A 14,402-nucleotide genomic window follows, 5' to 3' on the forward strand; every position below is an offset into this window, starting at 1 on the left:
CTAATTTATTGCACGTTTCCCCAGAGCTAAGCTGTACAACTTTTACAGAAAGTAAATACAAGGAAAGCCACGAACAAAACTTTTAAAAGCAGCGAACACACACACAAATTCCATAATAAATAATTAATGGCGATCAATTACTCAAAACAAAGATGCACATATTTTTAATAATAATTTTCCACAGAATCAGATGACAATTTCATAGATTATGAGCAAATTAAATGCAACTATAAGCCTGTTTTGACCCTGTTCATGCAGAAGAAAATAGTCAAAAGTAATATTTGTATATCACCTTCAGCATGAAGGTCACCCTTAGACTATATTAGCAAGAAGTGGATCTGGGAAACCAGAGGGCTGGAGACGTAGGAAACCAGGTCAAGAACAAAAGATAAAAGATTCTAGGCTTCTGGGCTTTGTTGCTGTGTGCTCTGTTTTTGGACTTGTCTTGCAGGAGTTTCTTTTCATTCTGCCTCACCTCTTAGAATAACTTTTGAAATGTCTTCTCCAATATAGTTTCATATACTGGGAGGGAGGCTTAGCTTTTAGCCTAGGTTCAGCCTCACTTCATTCTTCAGGCTGGTTCTTCTTCTCCAGTCAGACCTGCTGGACTTTCACTGCAGATCGATGTGTTTTGTGAATTGATATTTTGATTTTTTTGTATACCAAGCCTTTTAAGTAGGCCAAGAGAATGGATACAAACAATGGAGAGAAGCTCAGAAATTGTTTTAATAACACTGAAATAAATAATGAAATAATGAAAATAAATAAAATGTAGGTATAGATTTGAAGTCAAAAGATAGAGTAAGTGGCAAAGTACTCAGTGTGGCTTTATGTCCAATTTTGAGTGGACCATTGAAAACTGCACAAGTGATAAAAATGATTTTAAAGTGCACCTAAGTGCACTGCAGTGACCACCATGATATTCAAGCATCTCCTGATCCTTTCAAATATTTGACTGGAATGTGCGTACATTCACCGCACAGTATTGGGCTATGGAGTAGCTGCCAACAGGAATATCCTTAACCTGGACGAGTTATTTTGTTAAATTAACACCTGTGAATGGTTCATAAAATTGAGATGAAAGAGAAAAATACTTACCTGAAAAATTGTTTCTCTGCAGATATCATTTCAAAAGGATTCTCACTCTTGATTTTTAGCTCCTTAGTATGAGGTTGGTAGAACTTCTACAGTCCTTAAAGAATTCTGATCTTGGAGAGCACCATTAAGTTACATTAGGATCTGTGCCCTCTACTGCATGTTACATGCCAAATCCTGCAGTATATAAATGTTGTCCTCTAAACCTTCCAATCTGTTTGTTCAGTTGCACAGGAAGTGATGCTCCCGTGATGATAAGGTAATTCAAAAATTATTCAAGTTAAAAAAGTATGCCCCAGAAAAAGAAAAAAAATAATAATTAGGTATAAGCAGGGAAATACTAAAAGAATATAATTCCCAAAATGTGAAGGGAGAATTGTGTCACAATAATCTCTTCAAAGAAGCAGATGGAATTTCCTCTCTCTAAAGATATCTCCCAGGATTTATATAAACCCTAGGCTTTAGATATGAGGGAACCGAGGCTTTAACTGGACCAACTAAACACATTAGAGGCGTATTTGCCTTGTCTACATTAGGCTTTTAACATGTGTTAGCTAACTCATCAAAATTCTGCTCTAAACAAGGCCTCTGAGACAGACAGTAGTCACAATCTTGCCTGGGACCAAATGTGCCTTGATGTGGCCTTCCGGGGTTAAGTCAGACCAGGTCATTACAAAAGGAAACACACTCAAATACCCATGTAGACGCTGTCTTCTTGGTAACAGCACTGCACCATGAATTAGCATAAAATATTTTAAAAAACCAATTGGGTGGTTTTCTAAAGTAAATTTTTTGACCCTAGTAGAACATTTTGACAAATATACAGAAAAAGCCTCCCCAAGGATGGGCATTTGATGTGGAAATAATGTTATAAGGACAATCAGGGCCAGTGCTTCCATTAGGCGACCCGAGGCGGTCGCTGAGGGCGCCAGGATTTGGGGGGCAGCATTTTGTGCGCTCCCCATGGGGTGCACGGGAGCTTCCGGTTCCGCTCCCGTTGCGCCGTTGAAGAAGGAACTTCTGTCGACGTGCCGCGGAAAACAGCAGCAGGCAATTGAGCAGCTCAATGACTGCTGCTGTCGCCTGCGGCATTTCGGCGGAGGGTCCTTCTTCAGAGGCACGATGGGAGTGAAACTGGAAGCTCCCATGTGCCCCGTGGGGGGCGCACAAAATGCTGCCTCCTGTATTCTGCCTTCTGGCGCCGCTCCTGAGGACGATAGGCTCACTTAAGTGGAATAATGTTATTTGATGAGGAATCTCAGCTGAGTCCACAGCACCAAATAATAAAAATAAAGTTCAGTAGTCATTCTCTAGATCTGGAAGCTTAGTTAATTCTTTAGGCTGTACTAACTGCATCCAGGGTTGATCAGAGTGGAGAAAAGGGAGAACAACTGTACTGGGGCCCTGCACTCAGGGGCCAACTCAAAATATCTGTAAGTAGGTTGAAATGGGAGGAGGTGGGGATCCAGAAACATGATGTACCAGGGCCCCAAATTTCTCTTGTTGGGCTTGACTGCCTCCAGAAAAATGACTTTCCAAGTATCAAACTCAGTGGTTGAAACAGATCTTCATCAGCTTAGTCAGGATCATATTATTATCCCAAGACGCAAGGGGCTTTTTAATGTGTGTGTGGGATCAAATGTGTCAAGCCCCTCATGAACTTGAGAGTAAGGGGCTGCAGAGACACTTGTTTGCCTTTGACTGAAAGGCCTAAAAAGCAGTGAGACATACCTGGATGGAGTTTACTTTGTTTTAAGCTAGGTACTGACAAACAACTTTTGTGCTTGAAAAGTAAAGAGGTTCCCCAGGGCCAAATTATATCACATTGCAAATTTTCTTTTCTATTTGGAATCGTAGGTCCTTGCAAAAGGTTTCCATGATGGCAGGAGGACATGAATCACCTGCTTAGACACACTGTGTATACGAAGCTCTACTGTGTCAGGACAAGGGCTTCCTGATTGAGATCGAGTGAGGTGCAATGGTTTTGCATGATGATCTGAGGTCAGAATCTCAGTTTGATGGAATCCTCTTTAGCCAATGGCAAAAGATTTTAGAATCAGACCTGTTTGGGACAGTATGGGGCTATAAGGAAAATTAAGTGTTTCTCTCTTCTTAGGTTTGCCAGAGCTGGTGCTGCCAGAGGGACTGATGGGAAGGTGTTCAGGAGCTTCATTATCAGAGGATGGAATCCACTGCTAATGCAGTTTCTTTTTGGTGCCATGATGAGAACACTAGCAGTTTCTTGTTTAAGTGGGTGGCACCACCAGTATCCCTAGATGGAGGAAGAGCTGATCTGGCACTCCCTGATCCAGAGACCACTCAGGAGGATCTGTTACAGACTAACTCAGCCTGTGTGTCATTTTCTCCCATCAGGTATGGAATGTGTGATCCTTCTGGCTTGGTTATGTAAAGTATGGTGATGCGATTGTCCATTTGAACAAGTGTCACCTTCTGGGATATTAGTTTGTGATCTACATGATCCCATTTATGTCCAAATAATTTATGTGCAGTTGTTTCTGAAGAGATCAGCTTCCCTGCTTATAGAGTCCCTTTGTGTTAGCTCCCCATCTCAGGCTGGAAGCACTGATGGTCACTGTGATTTGAACAGGAGGGGTTTGGAAGCCCATTCCTGTTTGAAAAGTGCCCTGGATTTCCACCAGGCTAGACAGGTCCAAAGGAGATCCATTATATGGATTTACCTGGATGCAATGTGAAAGTCTTTGTGAGGCGTGCTTCCACTGGGATCTCAAGATCCACTGTGGTTACTGCATATGGAGTTGTCCTATGAATACAGCTTTGTTTTCTAGAAACAACATTCATATAGTATGTTTCAAACTGTGACCTGCTGACTCATCCAGATCCTTTCTGCCAGACTGGTGATATCCTGGATCCTGTGTTGGGACAGGGAGGTTTTGAGCTGACTTGTTTTCTAGCAGGGTTTCTAGGCACCCCAGTTGTCCGCTGGGGACAAGTTGGGGCTTTGGGTAGTTTATCGTGAACCCTACTAACTCCAAAGCAGTGGTGATAGCTATTAATCTTTTGATACACTAGAGAATGGTGTCCTTCATCAGCCAATCATCCAAGTTGGGGAACACATTAATTCCCATCCTGTGCAGTTAGGCCATGACAATTGCCAAAGACCAGCCCATACTGGTCTAAAAGGCAAACACATAAAATAGGTTATGCTGTTTCCTTCAAGAAATATGAGGTACTTCTGTTGCTTGGGAAATATTCCTGTGCGCAGGTCAAGGTCCTAAGTACGCTGCTGTTCTTGCTCCCATAGAAGAGGCTTTGGGGCTCCCAGGGTGACCATTTCTCTTTGACTACATAGCGATTCAGTTCCTTGAAATTCTGGTTAAGCCAAAGTCCCCAGATTTGACTATCAAGAAGCACTTGGAATAAAACCCCTTATTCCTATCACCTCATGGTGCAAATCTGAAGGCTCTCTCTTTCAGGACAGATTGGATTTCCTGCATCATCTTTTCCTGATCTAAAGGAGCCCAAGAGCATTTTAAGATGGGACTGTGGGTGGGTAGCCCCAAGGAACAATGCTCATGACCCATGTGTCAGAAGTGACCAGGGCCATCATGGGTAAAAGGCTCCAGGTCAACCTCTGACAAATAGGTCCTGGCAGACTACTGGTAATTGAAGGATTCTGGAGCATTTAGTTAACCTATAAAAACCTTTTGGGTTTTGATGCTTGCTGAAAGAGGCTGCTGAAGCTAAGTGTCCTGTGCAGGGAAAACTGAGCATCCTCGAAGCCATATGTTAATCTGAGACCTGGGTTTTAAACTGGAGACTTTCCGTTTCCTCCCTTGAACAAGGGACCAAAAGGAGAAGACACGGGTCCAAGAGAACCCAATACAGCCATTGTTTCCTTTGTCTTCTGCAGTGAGGTTCCATTCGATCCCCCAGACAAATTCTCTCTAGTGTATTGTAGATCCTTGGGCTCTCTCTGGACCTTTTGTTGGAATTCAGAGGTCTCCAGTGAAGCAAACTTGTGGGCATCCACCTCTAGGCAGTGGTCTCTGAAATCATGTCACTCACATCAAAAGCTGCCCAAGCTAAATCTACACTTTTCTGGATTAGATTACAGGAAGGATGAAGAGAACTGAACAGCGTAAAGGCTTTCTTTGATATTTCATCTGACTGTTGGCTATGAAGTCTTGGCAGTACATGACCTGAAGGGTTGTAACCATAGACTGGTAAACATTTATTCTGAATGAATCCAAAGGCACAGCATTGGATTCTGGGGCACAGTACTGTAATTCAACTAAAAATCATCCATCTTGGATTTATGTTGGAAAAACTAGGGAAAGGTAGTATCATCCCATGAAGAGTTACCTTCTTGGTGCTCCTCAATACAGAATATGTATTTGGCATCAGATGAATCCTCTCATGCATTTGATTTCAGACAGCTCTTTACTGAAATATCTAGATTCTCTAACACCCCCCTCCCACATACATATTCATATCCAGAGACCGGGCTGATGATTCCAGAGACTTAGTATATACTCAGCTGCCATGATCAGTCATGATCTTCTATGAGGCTGCCACAAAGTGCTGTGTACCAGCTGAGCATTCCTCTTGCCCTGTATCAGCAGGTGTAGGATCTCTTGGCACCTGAGAATTGGTGCTCCTGACATGGAAGTTCTGGATTCACATTGACATATCTAGCACGATTTGCACCAAAGGCTGCTAACATTTCTGCTAGAGCTCTCAAAAGCAGAACTCTCCTAATTAGAACCAAGGAGAAATTATTGTCAGATCAATAAAAGAACTTGCTCACAGAAATGTAACAGCAGTCAAAACAGAGAGCTCACTGGAGGACAGCACTGAAAAACTTTCTGCATACTTGGATGCATTTCTGGAATTCTGTTTTAGCAGTACCCTCCAGTCAAGAGTGAGGCCTTGTCCAGAAGATAGTGATTCAAGAAATCTGACAAAAAGTTAACCTCTAAATTAATCTTAATATGGAAAATAAACTGTGTGACAGACACCTTCTTAAAGATCAGGAACTGGAATTTCTGTAGCATATATTCCCCAGATGCATGTTTTTGCCTTATTAAATATAGCGTGCTTATATCCATGATAAGGCTGCCTGAATAGATACCAAAACACTTCACCATTCAACTGCTGGTGGTGTTATCCTGTCCTAATTTATACTCAGCCCATACTGCAGGGAGTAGAGGCAATGCTAGAACTGTACAACAAGAAGAAGACTAAACAAGATAAACATCTCTCACTAAAAACATCCTTATCAGACTATTCTTCTTACTACTAGGATGGGGCTTGTTAAACTCTATACTGGGAAGAAAAATAAAAATACTCCTCCTCCAAAATGAGCACCCTCACAATGCTGTGGTACTTGAAGTGAGCTGCATAGTGAATGCAGCTTCTGCCATGTTTTCCTTCCCCACTGCTGTGTTAAACTGCACTACGTGAACATGAAGTGACAACAAATGGTAATCTTTATTAACACATGGTACTTACTTATCTCCCACAATTCCCAAGTTGATTGTTGGGTAGCCATGTTCTTGAATTGTAGCTAGGAGAGTTGAACGGTTACTGTCTCGGATCTTTCCTGGTAAGAGGTCATCCTCAGGATTCAACAACTATAAAACAGAGCCACATTACCAGTCAGTTCCTCAGAGTGTTATGTGCCTTTGCTCATGGGAAACTTCTTGCTTTTGAAGTAGGACGTGGTTCCTGCTGACAGACACCTATGACATGTCAGAGTGTGTCTGTAAATAAGTTCTGTGAATTCAGACTATGCAGCCAAAAAGACATGTGGCTGAGACACTGGTAAAGCAAAATAATTAGTTTTTCTAGGATTCTCACTCTTAATTTTTTTCAGTGCATCCATGTCTGCAAACCCTCTTTTCATGGGGTATCAGGCTTCCAACCCCACACAGTAAAAATCAAATCACAAACTCTAAATTTGTAACTATTTCCAGGTTGATGGACAGATCTGCTCGTTCTTATCTTACTAAAACTTTAAGGATCTGTGTTGATGCTGCAGTGACCAAAAATAATAAAGTCTACTGTCTACTCACTTTGAAAGACACATTTTAAATGTGGAAACATACAGTCGCCTAACAAATGAAAACATAAGCACAGCTTCAAATGCCAACCATGTAATTCATAACATAACATCTATTTTAGATTAAAAACTGTGTTATTTTTAAGGGGCAGAAAGCTGGCAATGATGATCTTCCATTTACATAGCATCTTTCATCTTGAAGGATGCCAAAGTATCTAACAAACATACAGACACGTTTTACACTAGGAATCCTTTCATCCATGTCTGAAACACCTCGGCCTTTGGGATGGACCGTAGTGCTGATTAACAGCATGCAGCAGCGCAGCTGTTGAGGACAAGAGGTGAAGGAGAATGCTATTTCAATTGAAATTACAGTGAAGATGTTAGGTAGTAAGAATACAATAACTCAAGTTTGAACTTGGCTAGGTCACAACACTGTGACTAGCACCCCGTTCTTGTGAAAAGTTCCACAGGATGTTTAAAGAACACAAGCGGGCAGGATCTAGGTTTAAAATGTTATATAAAAGATGCTCACAGGAAAGAGCCTCACTTACTAACTCATCACACCACTCCTTGGGGCACCCTGGACTTTCTCTGGAGGTATCTACTGCCCAGTTTACTCCTGCCTATCTTAGGATATCTGTTAAGATTGCAGCCTAAGGTGGGTTGGCATTCTGCAGTCACAGAATAACTTTCACTGTGTAAGCATTAAGTATTTCAACAGGATGCATCAACCAGAAATGGTTTGGACAAATGTGAACAGAGCTTTACTTTTATGGCTCTATTTTACATATCAAAGATTTAAAACGTAAACACCTCAAAGGCTTTCAATAGGATGAGAATACAGCCAGGGGTTTATATTAGTGTTTAGACTTCAAAAGGTTTGCCTCAGAAGAGCACAGTCAAGATGTTAGGTCAAAATGAACGTTTGAGGTAACTGGATTTTTTAAATACAGCACAGTTGCTACAATAATAAAAGTGATCTTCTAGTTGGTAAAGATGAGGACTTTTAATTCAATTAAAGATATAAATTGTTCTTTATAGAAATTGGTCCAAATGCCTCATCTTCCACACCGGGCTATTGCCCACAAGTACCTAAACCAGGTGTTTAAAAATTCCCCTGGTATTAGTATAAATCCTTTGAATGCAGTGTTGTTGCAGTTGTGTTGGTCCCAGGATATTAGAGAGCAAGATGGGTGAGGTAATATCTTTTACTGGACCAACTAAGATACTACCTTACCCACCTTGTCTTTCATAAATCCTTTGACAGTCATGTTTCTAATTTTGAAACTTTTGCAAAGAGTATTAGAAATAAGAGAACAATTACAGGCCAGTTGGGTGCTATTTATATTTCTGTGAACATACTAGAAGAAATAACATCTAGTTTTACTGTGGATTTGGGTTTTATAGTGCATTTGAAGCCTCTGCAAACAAAACATGTGTAGGACTACAGTTACTGTATCATATACTAAAAAAGATATTCTGGCAGAGACCAGTCTCATGCACAGCTCCTTCCTACACTATATACCTGCTAAGAGTAAGCATCATCTCTTTTGGGACCTGTATGTAGAGGGTTAGGGAGCTTTTATACATAAATATGTGAACTGCTTCCCTGATTCTTAGGTGCTCAGCACCATTAAAACAGGCCCAATTGGAATTAGGATGGGAATTACTATCCAAAATACTACTCCTGTGCCTGCAGAAGAAGGTAATTTAAAAAGTCTTGAGTTTAAAGATATTTTTCTTACCTCATTCCCTGTTGACATGACTGCAACGACTGGAAATTTGTTAACTTCTACTTCTGTTACCCCAACAGTTGCTAAGAGACCAATCTCCGATGGACCCATGTGGGTTCCCTTAGCCAGGACACATTCACCTCTTTTAATGTCGTGTCCTATAGGTCTGAAAACCATATCACAAAAAAGAAAAGAAAAATAGAAAAATAATTCAAAATTACTCTCGTTACCTGGTCAAGCTCCAAGCGAGGAGTGTGCATCGGTGCCCTGGTCATAAATTCAAAATTTCAGTGCTATTGTAAAACAATGACTATAAAATGCACTATCCATTATATTCTCTAAAGAGATATTAGAGTATTTTAAAACTAGGTTATTTACAGACCTGATATCTTGGCCTGGTCGAGCCTGTACCAGAATTCGTACTTCTAGCTCTTCAGTGCCCTGTTTAAAAAAAAAGGAAAAAAAAAGGGTCACACAATTCCAAATGTGTTAACCAAACAAAATTAATCAGCTTTTATTTCTCACCAGTCTTCACTGTTTCTTAATGGTTCACAAAATGGCCATGCCACAGTCTGATCTCTTCACAGCAGTGATTATTCTGTCATATTATGGTTCAAGCATCCTCTTGGTTCTCTTGATCTGCTAATCATGAGTGCATTACAATGTGTGCTCTAATTTAAAGCGTTTAAAATAATAACTTTCCAGCTGAGCTCACTGAAAGGGACCTGCACTGAATACATAGTTTTGCCTTGCTTTTTTATGACTGCTATGTTTACATGTCTTCCCCATACAATATCCTTGGATTGTGTGTTGATCTTTTTTACCACAGGGATTCTTTCCCCTTTTCAGAAATAGCCTCTGGGAGAAAATCAAGAAGCGTAGTAAAGCATATGGCACTATGCCAACAGATAGGCAATAAGGAAAATCTCACCCTAGCAACCATTCATGTGCCCAAATTTCCGTGGGGTTATTTGGAATTTCTGTATGTAGGGACCTTTTCTCATCTTCAGAACATCACAGAGCGGTTAATATGTCATGTTTATGTACTGCGAACAAGACAGTGGTAGGAAAGCCTGAGCTCTGATTTCTGATAGAACTTTTGTTCTATCAGAGAAAGTGGTAGGTTGTCAGCAGCAATGAATTTGTACTGTGCTGAGAATGGAGAAGCATTTTATTTTTGTATTAGCACCTTTTGTACTTGAGGCATCCCAATGCCATGAGTTAGACACTTGTTTTACAATGCAGGCAAACATGGCAAGCCATTATGTGTTCAGAAATACCTACCTTGCCATTGTTTTACAATGCAGGCAAACATTAAAACCTGTTTTGTGGAGTAAGGCAATGTTGGACAGCCCACTGTGATTATCCTTTACCTTTCTAAAAAAAGTGCCAGAGAATCTGGCGTTTTCATCAGGACAGACATCAAAGAGAAGCAGAAAGGATTTTGGTTTAAATTAAACACCCCTAAACACTGTTGCAGAGTTAGTTTCCCTGTGATGTCTTGTACTCTCCCAGAATATGGAGATTGGCTAATCATAAATCTCTGAAAACCAATAAATTAAGAGTTATGATAATGCAGTCTTAATCTTCTGACAATGAATAATTACTTACCTCATAGTAACTGTGGTTCTTCAAGATGCGTTGTCCACATGGATTGCACTTTTGATGTGCATGTGCCCCATGTTTGTGAGATTGGGTTCTTTTGTCTAGCAATGTTCATTGGGATCATGCTTGCATCCTGGGTGCCCTCAAGTCCCCCCACAAACTGAAGGCATGAAGGGTGGAGTGAGCCACACTGTCCCTTTTGACAACATAGAATCCCATTTGGTCTAAGACTCCATAGTAGTTGGAAAAGATAACAGATCATGGAAATCCAGGTGGATAACTTATCTCGAAGAACCGGTGACTGTAAGATAAGTAGTCGCTCTTTCTTTCAGTGATTGTCCATAAATATTTCACTCCAGGTGACTTGCAAACAGATACACATAATCAGGACATGGGTGCTAAGAGTCTTAAACATTGATTACAGGACACCTCTGCCAAAGTGGGAATCTGATCTCAAGGCCTCAAATAATGAATAAAACGAGGTGAAAGACTGATCCCATGTTGCTTCCTTGCAAATGTATGAAACTGCTATGGAGGAGCTGTTGAAGCTTCCTAGCCCTGACGGAGTGAGCTCTAAGCTGCACGGGTGGATCACCTCTAGCTAACTCATAACGTGATCTAATATTATTAGATAGACATGTCAGCAGTCATTTTGTCTTTACTGAACACTGTTTACAGTGGATTAGCCACGAGAGCCTGAATCTCCCCTAACCTTAGAGCTGATGGTATAGCTACTACAAAGACCATTTTCATAGATAGATGGTATAGACAGAACATAAGAACATCAGAATGGCCATAATGGGTCAGACCAATGGTCCATCTAGCCCAGTATCCTGTCTTCTTACAGTGGCTGGTACCAGATTCTTCAGAGGGTGTGAATAGAATAGGGCAATTTATCCATCCCTTGTTGTCCAGTCCCAGCTTCTAGCCGTCAAAGGTTTAGGAACACCAGAGCATGGGGTTGCATCCCTGAGTATCTTGGCTAATAGCCACTGATGGACCTATCCTCCATGAATTTACTGAATTCTTTTTTGAATTCAGTTATACTTTTGGCTTTCAAAACATCTCCCAGCAATGAAATCAACAGGTTTACTGTGTGTTCTGTGAAGTACTTATTTATGTTTGTTTTAAACATCCTGCCTATTAAATTTCATTCGGTGACCCCTGGTTCTTATGTTATGAGAAGGGGTAAATAACATTTCCTCCATACCATTCATGATTTTATAGACCTCTGCCATATACCCCCTTAGTCGTCTCTTTTCCAAGCTGAATAGTCCCAGTCTTTTTAATCTCTCCTCAGCTGTTCCATACCCCAATCATTTTTGTTGCCCTTCTCTGTACTTTTTCCTATTCTAATATATCTTTTTTGAGATGGGGAAACAGAACTGCACACAGTATTCAAGGTGTGAGCACACCATGGATTTATATGATATTTACTGTGTTATTATCAATCCCTTTCCTAATGGTTCCTAACATTCTGTAGGCAAAGGAGGATGAAACAGCACTCCTTTGCATACCTGGAAAGGGTCTTCCACCAATACAGCAATTAGAGGACTTCTTGGGGCAATCTGCATTTGCATGTCCACATGCTATTCTGCATGGAACATAGGTCAAGTCCGGCCTGCTGTATTACATAAGTGCATGAGGTCATATGACCCAGAAGGAGAGGTTCTTCAAGATGTGTCCCCCTATGGGTACTTCACTACCTTCCCTCTTTCCCCTCTACTTCGGAGTTCTCTGATGTGGAGCTTTGTGGTAGTGAAGAAACTGAGGGAAGTTCACCTGTGCAGCTCTATAAAGCCATGGTGTAGAACACGAGGTGGAATAGAGCATATCCGTGGCCCGAATTAGCACTACTATCCGACATCTCTTATCAAAGGCACATGGGGTGTATGGGCACCTGAAGGGGGCACCCATGGGGACAACATCTTGAAGAATTACAGTTACTGCACAGGGTGAGTAACTACAGTTACTCCACAGAGTCTGTAACCTCTCCTCCTTCTCTGAGAAGTGTCCCTATGGGTGCTCAATCTGGTTCAAGCAGAACCCTCTAAGTGGGGGGCACTTTGGAATCAAGTCCAAGATCAAAAACAGCACAGCATCAGAAGCTGAGTCATGAATTATTGCATGATATTCAGAAAAGGTGTGTATGGAGGTCCAAGTTGTGGCTCTACATACCTCAGCAATGGGAACATTCATAAGAAAGGCTACTGAAGCAGCAAGAGAGTTGAATGGGTTAGTACTCCAGAAGGAGGTTGGAGATTAGTAGATTGATAACAAAAAGTAATATAGCCAGATATCTATCTAGAGAGTCTTTGCTTGGAAACTGGAGATCTGTCCACAATAGACAAAGAATCAGGGAAATTTTCTAAATGACTTAGCCTTTTAGTTGGACAGGACTAATACATTTCTGACACTGAGTGTATGTGATACCACATCCTCCTTGTTCAGGTGTGGTTTAGGAAAGAACACTAGAAGATGAATAGACTGTTTAATGTGGAAGTTAGATTACACCTTCAGTAAAAATTTGGGATGTGGTCATGATGTGACCTTGTCCTTGAAGAATACTGTGAAGGAGGGATATGCCATCAGAGCCCCTAACTCCCCAACTCTTTGTGAAGAAGTAATGGCTACCAGGAAGGCCATTTTCCTAGATAAGTTGCCGCTGGATCAAAGGGAGGTCTCATAAAGCATATAATCACCAAGTTAAGGTCCCAAACCTGGGCAGGATGTTTGGCTCGTGGAAAGAGATTCCCCAGCCCCTTGAGAAATCTCACCATCATCAGATGTATGAACACTGAGAAGCCCTCCACTGGGAAACGGAAGGCTGTAATGGCTGCCAAATGTATCCTAATGGAATTCAAAGACAAACCTGGCTTCTTCAGTTCTAGGATGTAATCTAGTATATCTGACAGTGAAGAAGATGTAGGAGAAAGGTTTCTTAGGTCAAACCAGTGACTGAATCTCATTCACTTTTGTAGCTATTACAGATAGACTGCTTCCTATTATGTAACAATACTCTTCTCACTTCCTCCCGCGAACCATTGATCAGCCACGCTCTGAGATGAAGAATTTTGAGGTTGAGTGAAGAATTTTATTGGCATACTGAGAGAGAAGATGAGGGATGGTCAGGAGGGTGATCAGTTGATAAGCAGCCAACTGGATAAGGTAAGAAAACCATGCCTGTCTTGGCCATGTTGGAACCACCAGAAGAACTCTGGCTTTGTCTTTCCCTATCTTGATCAGCAGCTTGGATATTAGAGGAGTTGGAGGAAACACATACAAGGGACTCAATGTCTAATGAAGGAGAAGAGCATCTCCCAAGGAGTGGTGACCCAGACCCCCTCTTGAGCAGAACTGGAAGCACTTCCGGTTTCTGATCATGGTGAACAGTTCTATCTGTGGGATGCCCCAACATTGAAACCGGTGGTGGGGCAGAAGGGAATCTATCTCCCACTTATGATCCTGAAGAAGCGTCTGCTAAGGGTATTTTGTGGTGATGTTTCAAATGCCCAGAAGGTAAGCTGCTGAGATGCTGATGTGATTTCATATGCACCAATTCCAGAGTCTCATTGCTTCAGTGCAGAGGGAGGGTGATCTTGATCCCCCTTGACAACTGATATAAACCATGCATGACTCTTTATCTGTCATGATCTTAACATATTTGCCCCGATAAACAGGATAAAATGGAGACAGGTATTCCTGACTGCCCTGAGTTCCACCAAGTTGACGTGTAGAGTGAGTTCGTAAGATAACCATCAGCTCTGAGAAGCGTGTGTTCAGATTTGCTCCTCCTACCCCAAGAAACGGTTACTCACCTTCTTGTAACTGTTGTTCTTCAAGATGTGTTGCTCATATCCATTCCAATTAGGTGTGTATGTGTCATGTGCACAGTTTGCTGGAACGTTTTTCCCCTAGCAGCA

At 41.4% G+C, this 14,402-nt stretch overlaps 1 protein-coding gene across 1 annotated transcript in view; it reads right to left on the reverse strand.

Moving 5' to 3' along the window:
- The window catches only part of GPHN (gephyrin), a 562,913-nt gene that overhangs the window by 40,811 nt on the left and 507,700 nt on the right, over nt 1-14,402 (reverse strand). Inside the window, 4 exon segments of the mRNA XM_030559799.1 lie at nt 6,215; nt 6,589-6,710; nt 8,887-9,040; nt 9,257-9,315. Of these exon segments, the coding sequence (XP_030415659.1) occupies nt 6,215; nt 6,589-6,710; nt 8,887-9,040; nt 9,257-9,315 (336 nt within the window).

Source organism: Gopherus evgoodei, chromosome 4 (assembly GCF_007399415.2).
Source record: "Gopherus evgoodei ecotype Sinaloan lineage chromosome 4, rGopEvg1_v1.p, whole genome shotgun sequence".
In the NCBI taxonomy this organism is placed as follows: domain Eukaryota; kingdom Metazoa; phylum Chordata; order Testudines; family Testudinidae; genus Gopherus; species Gopherus evgoodei.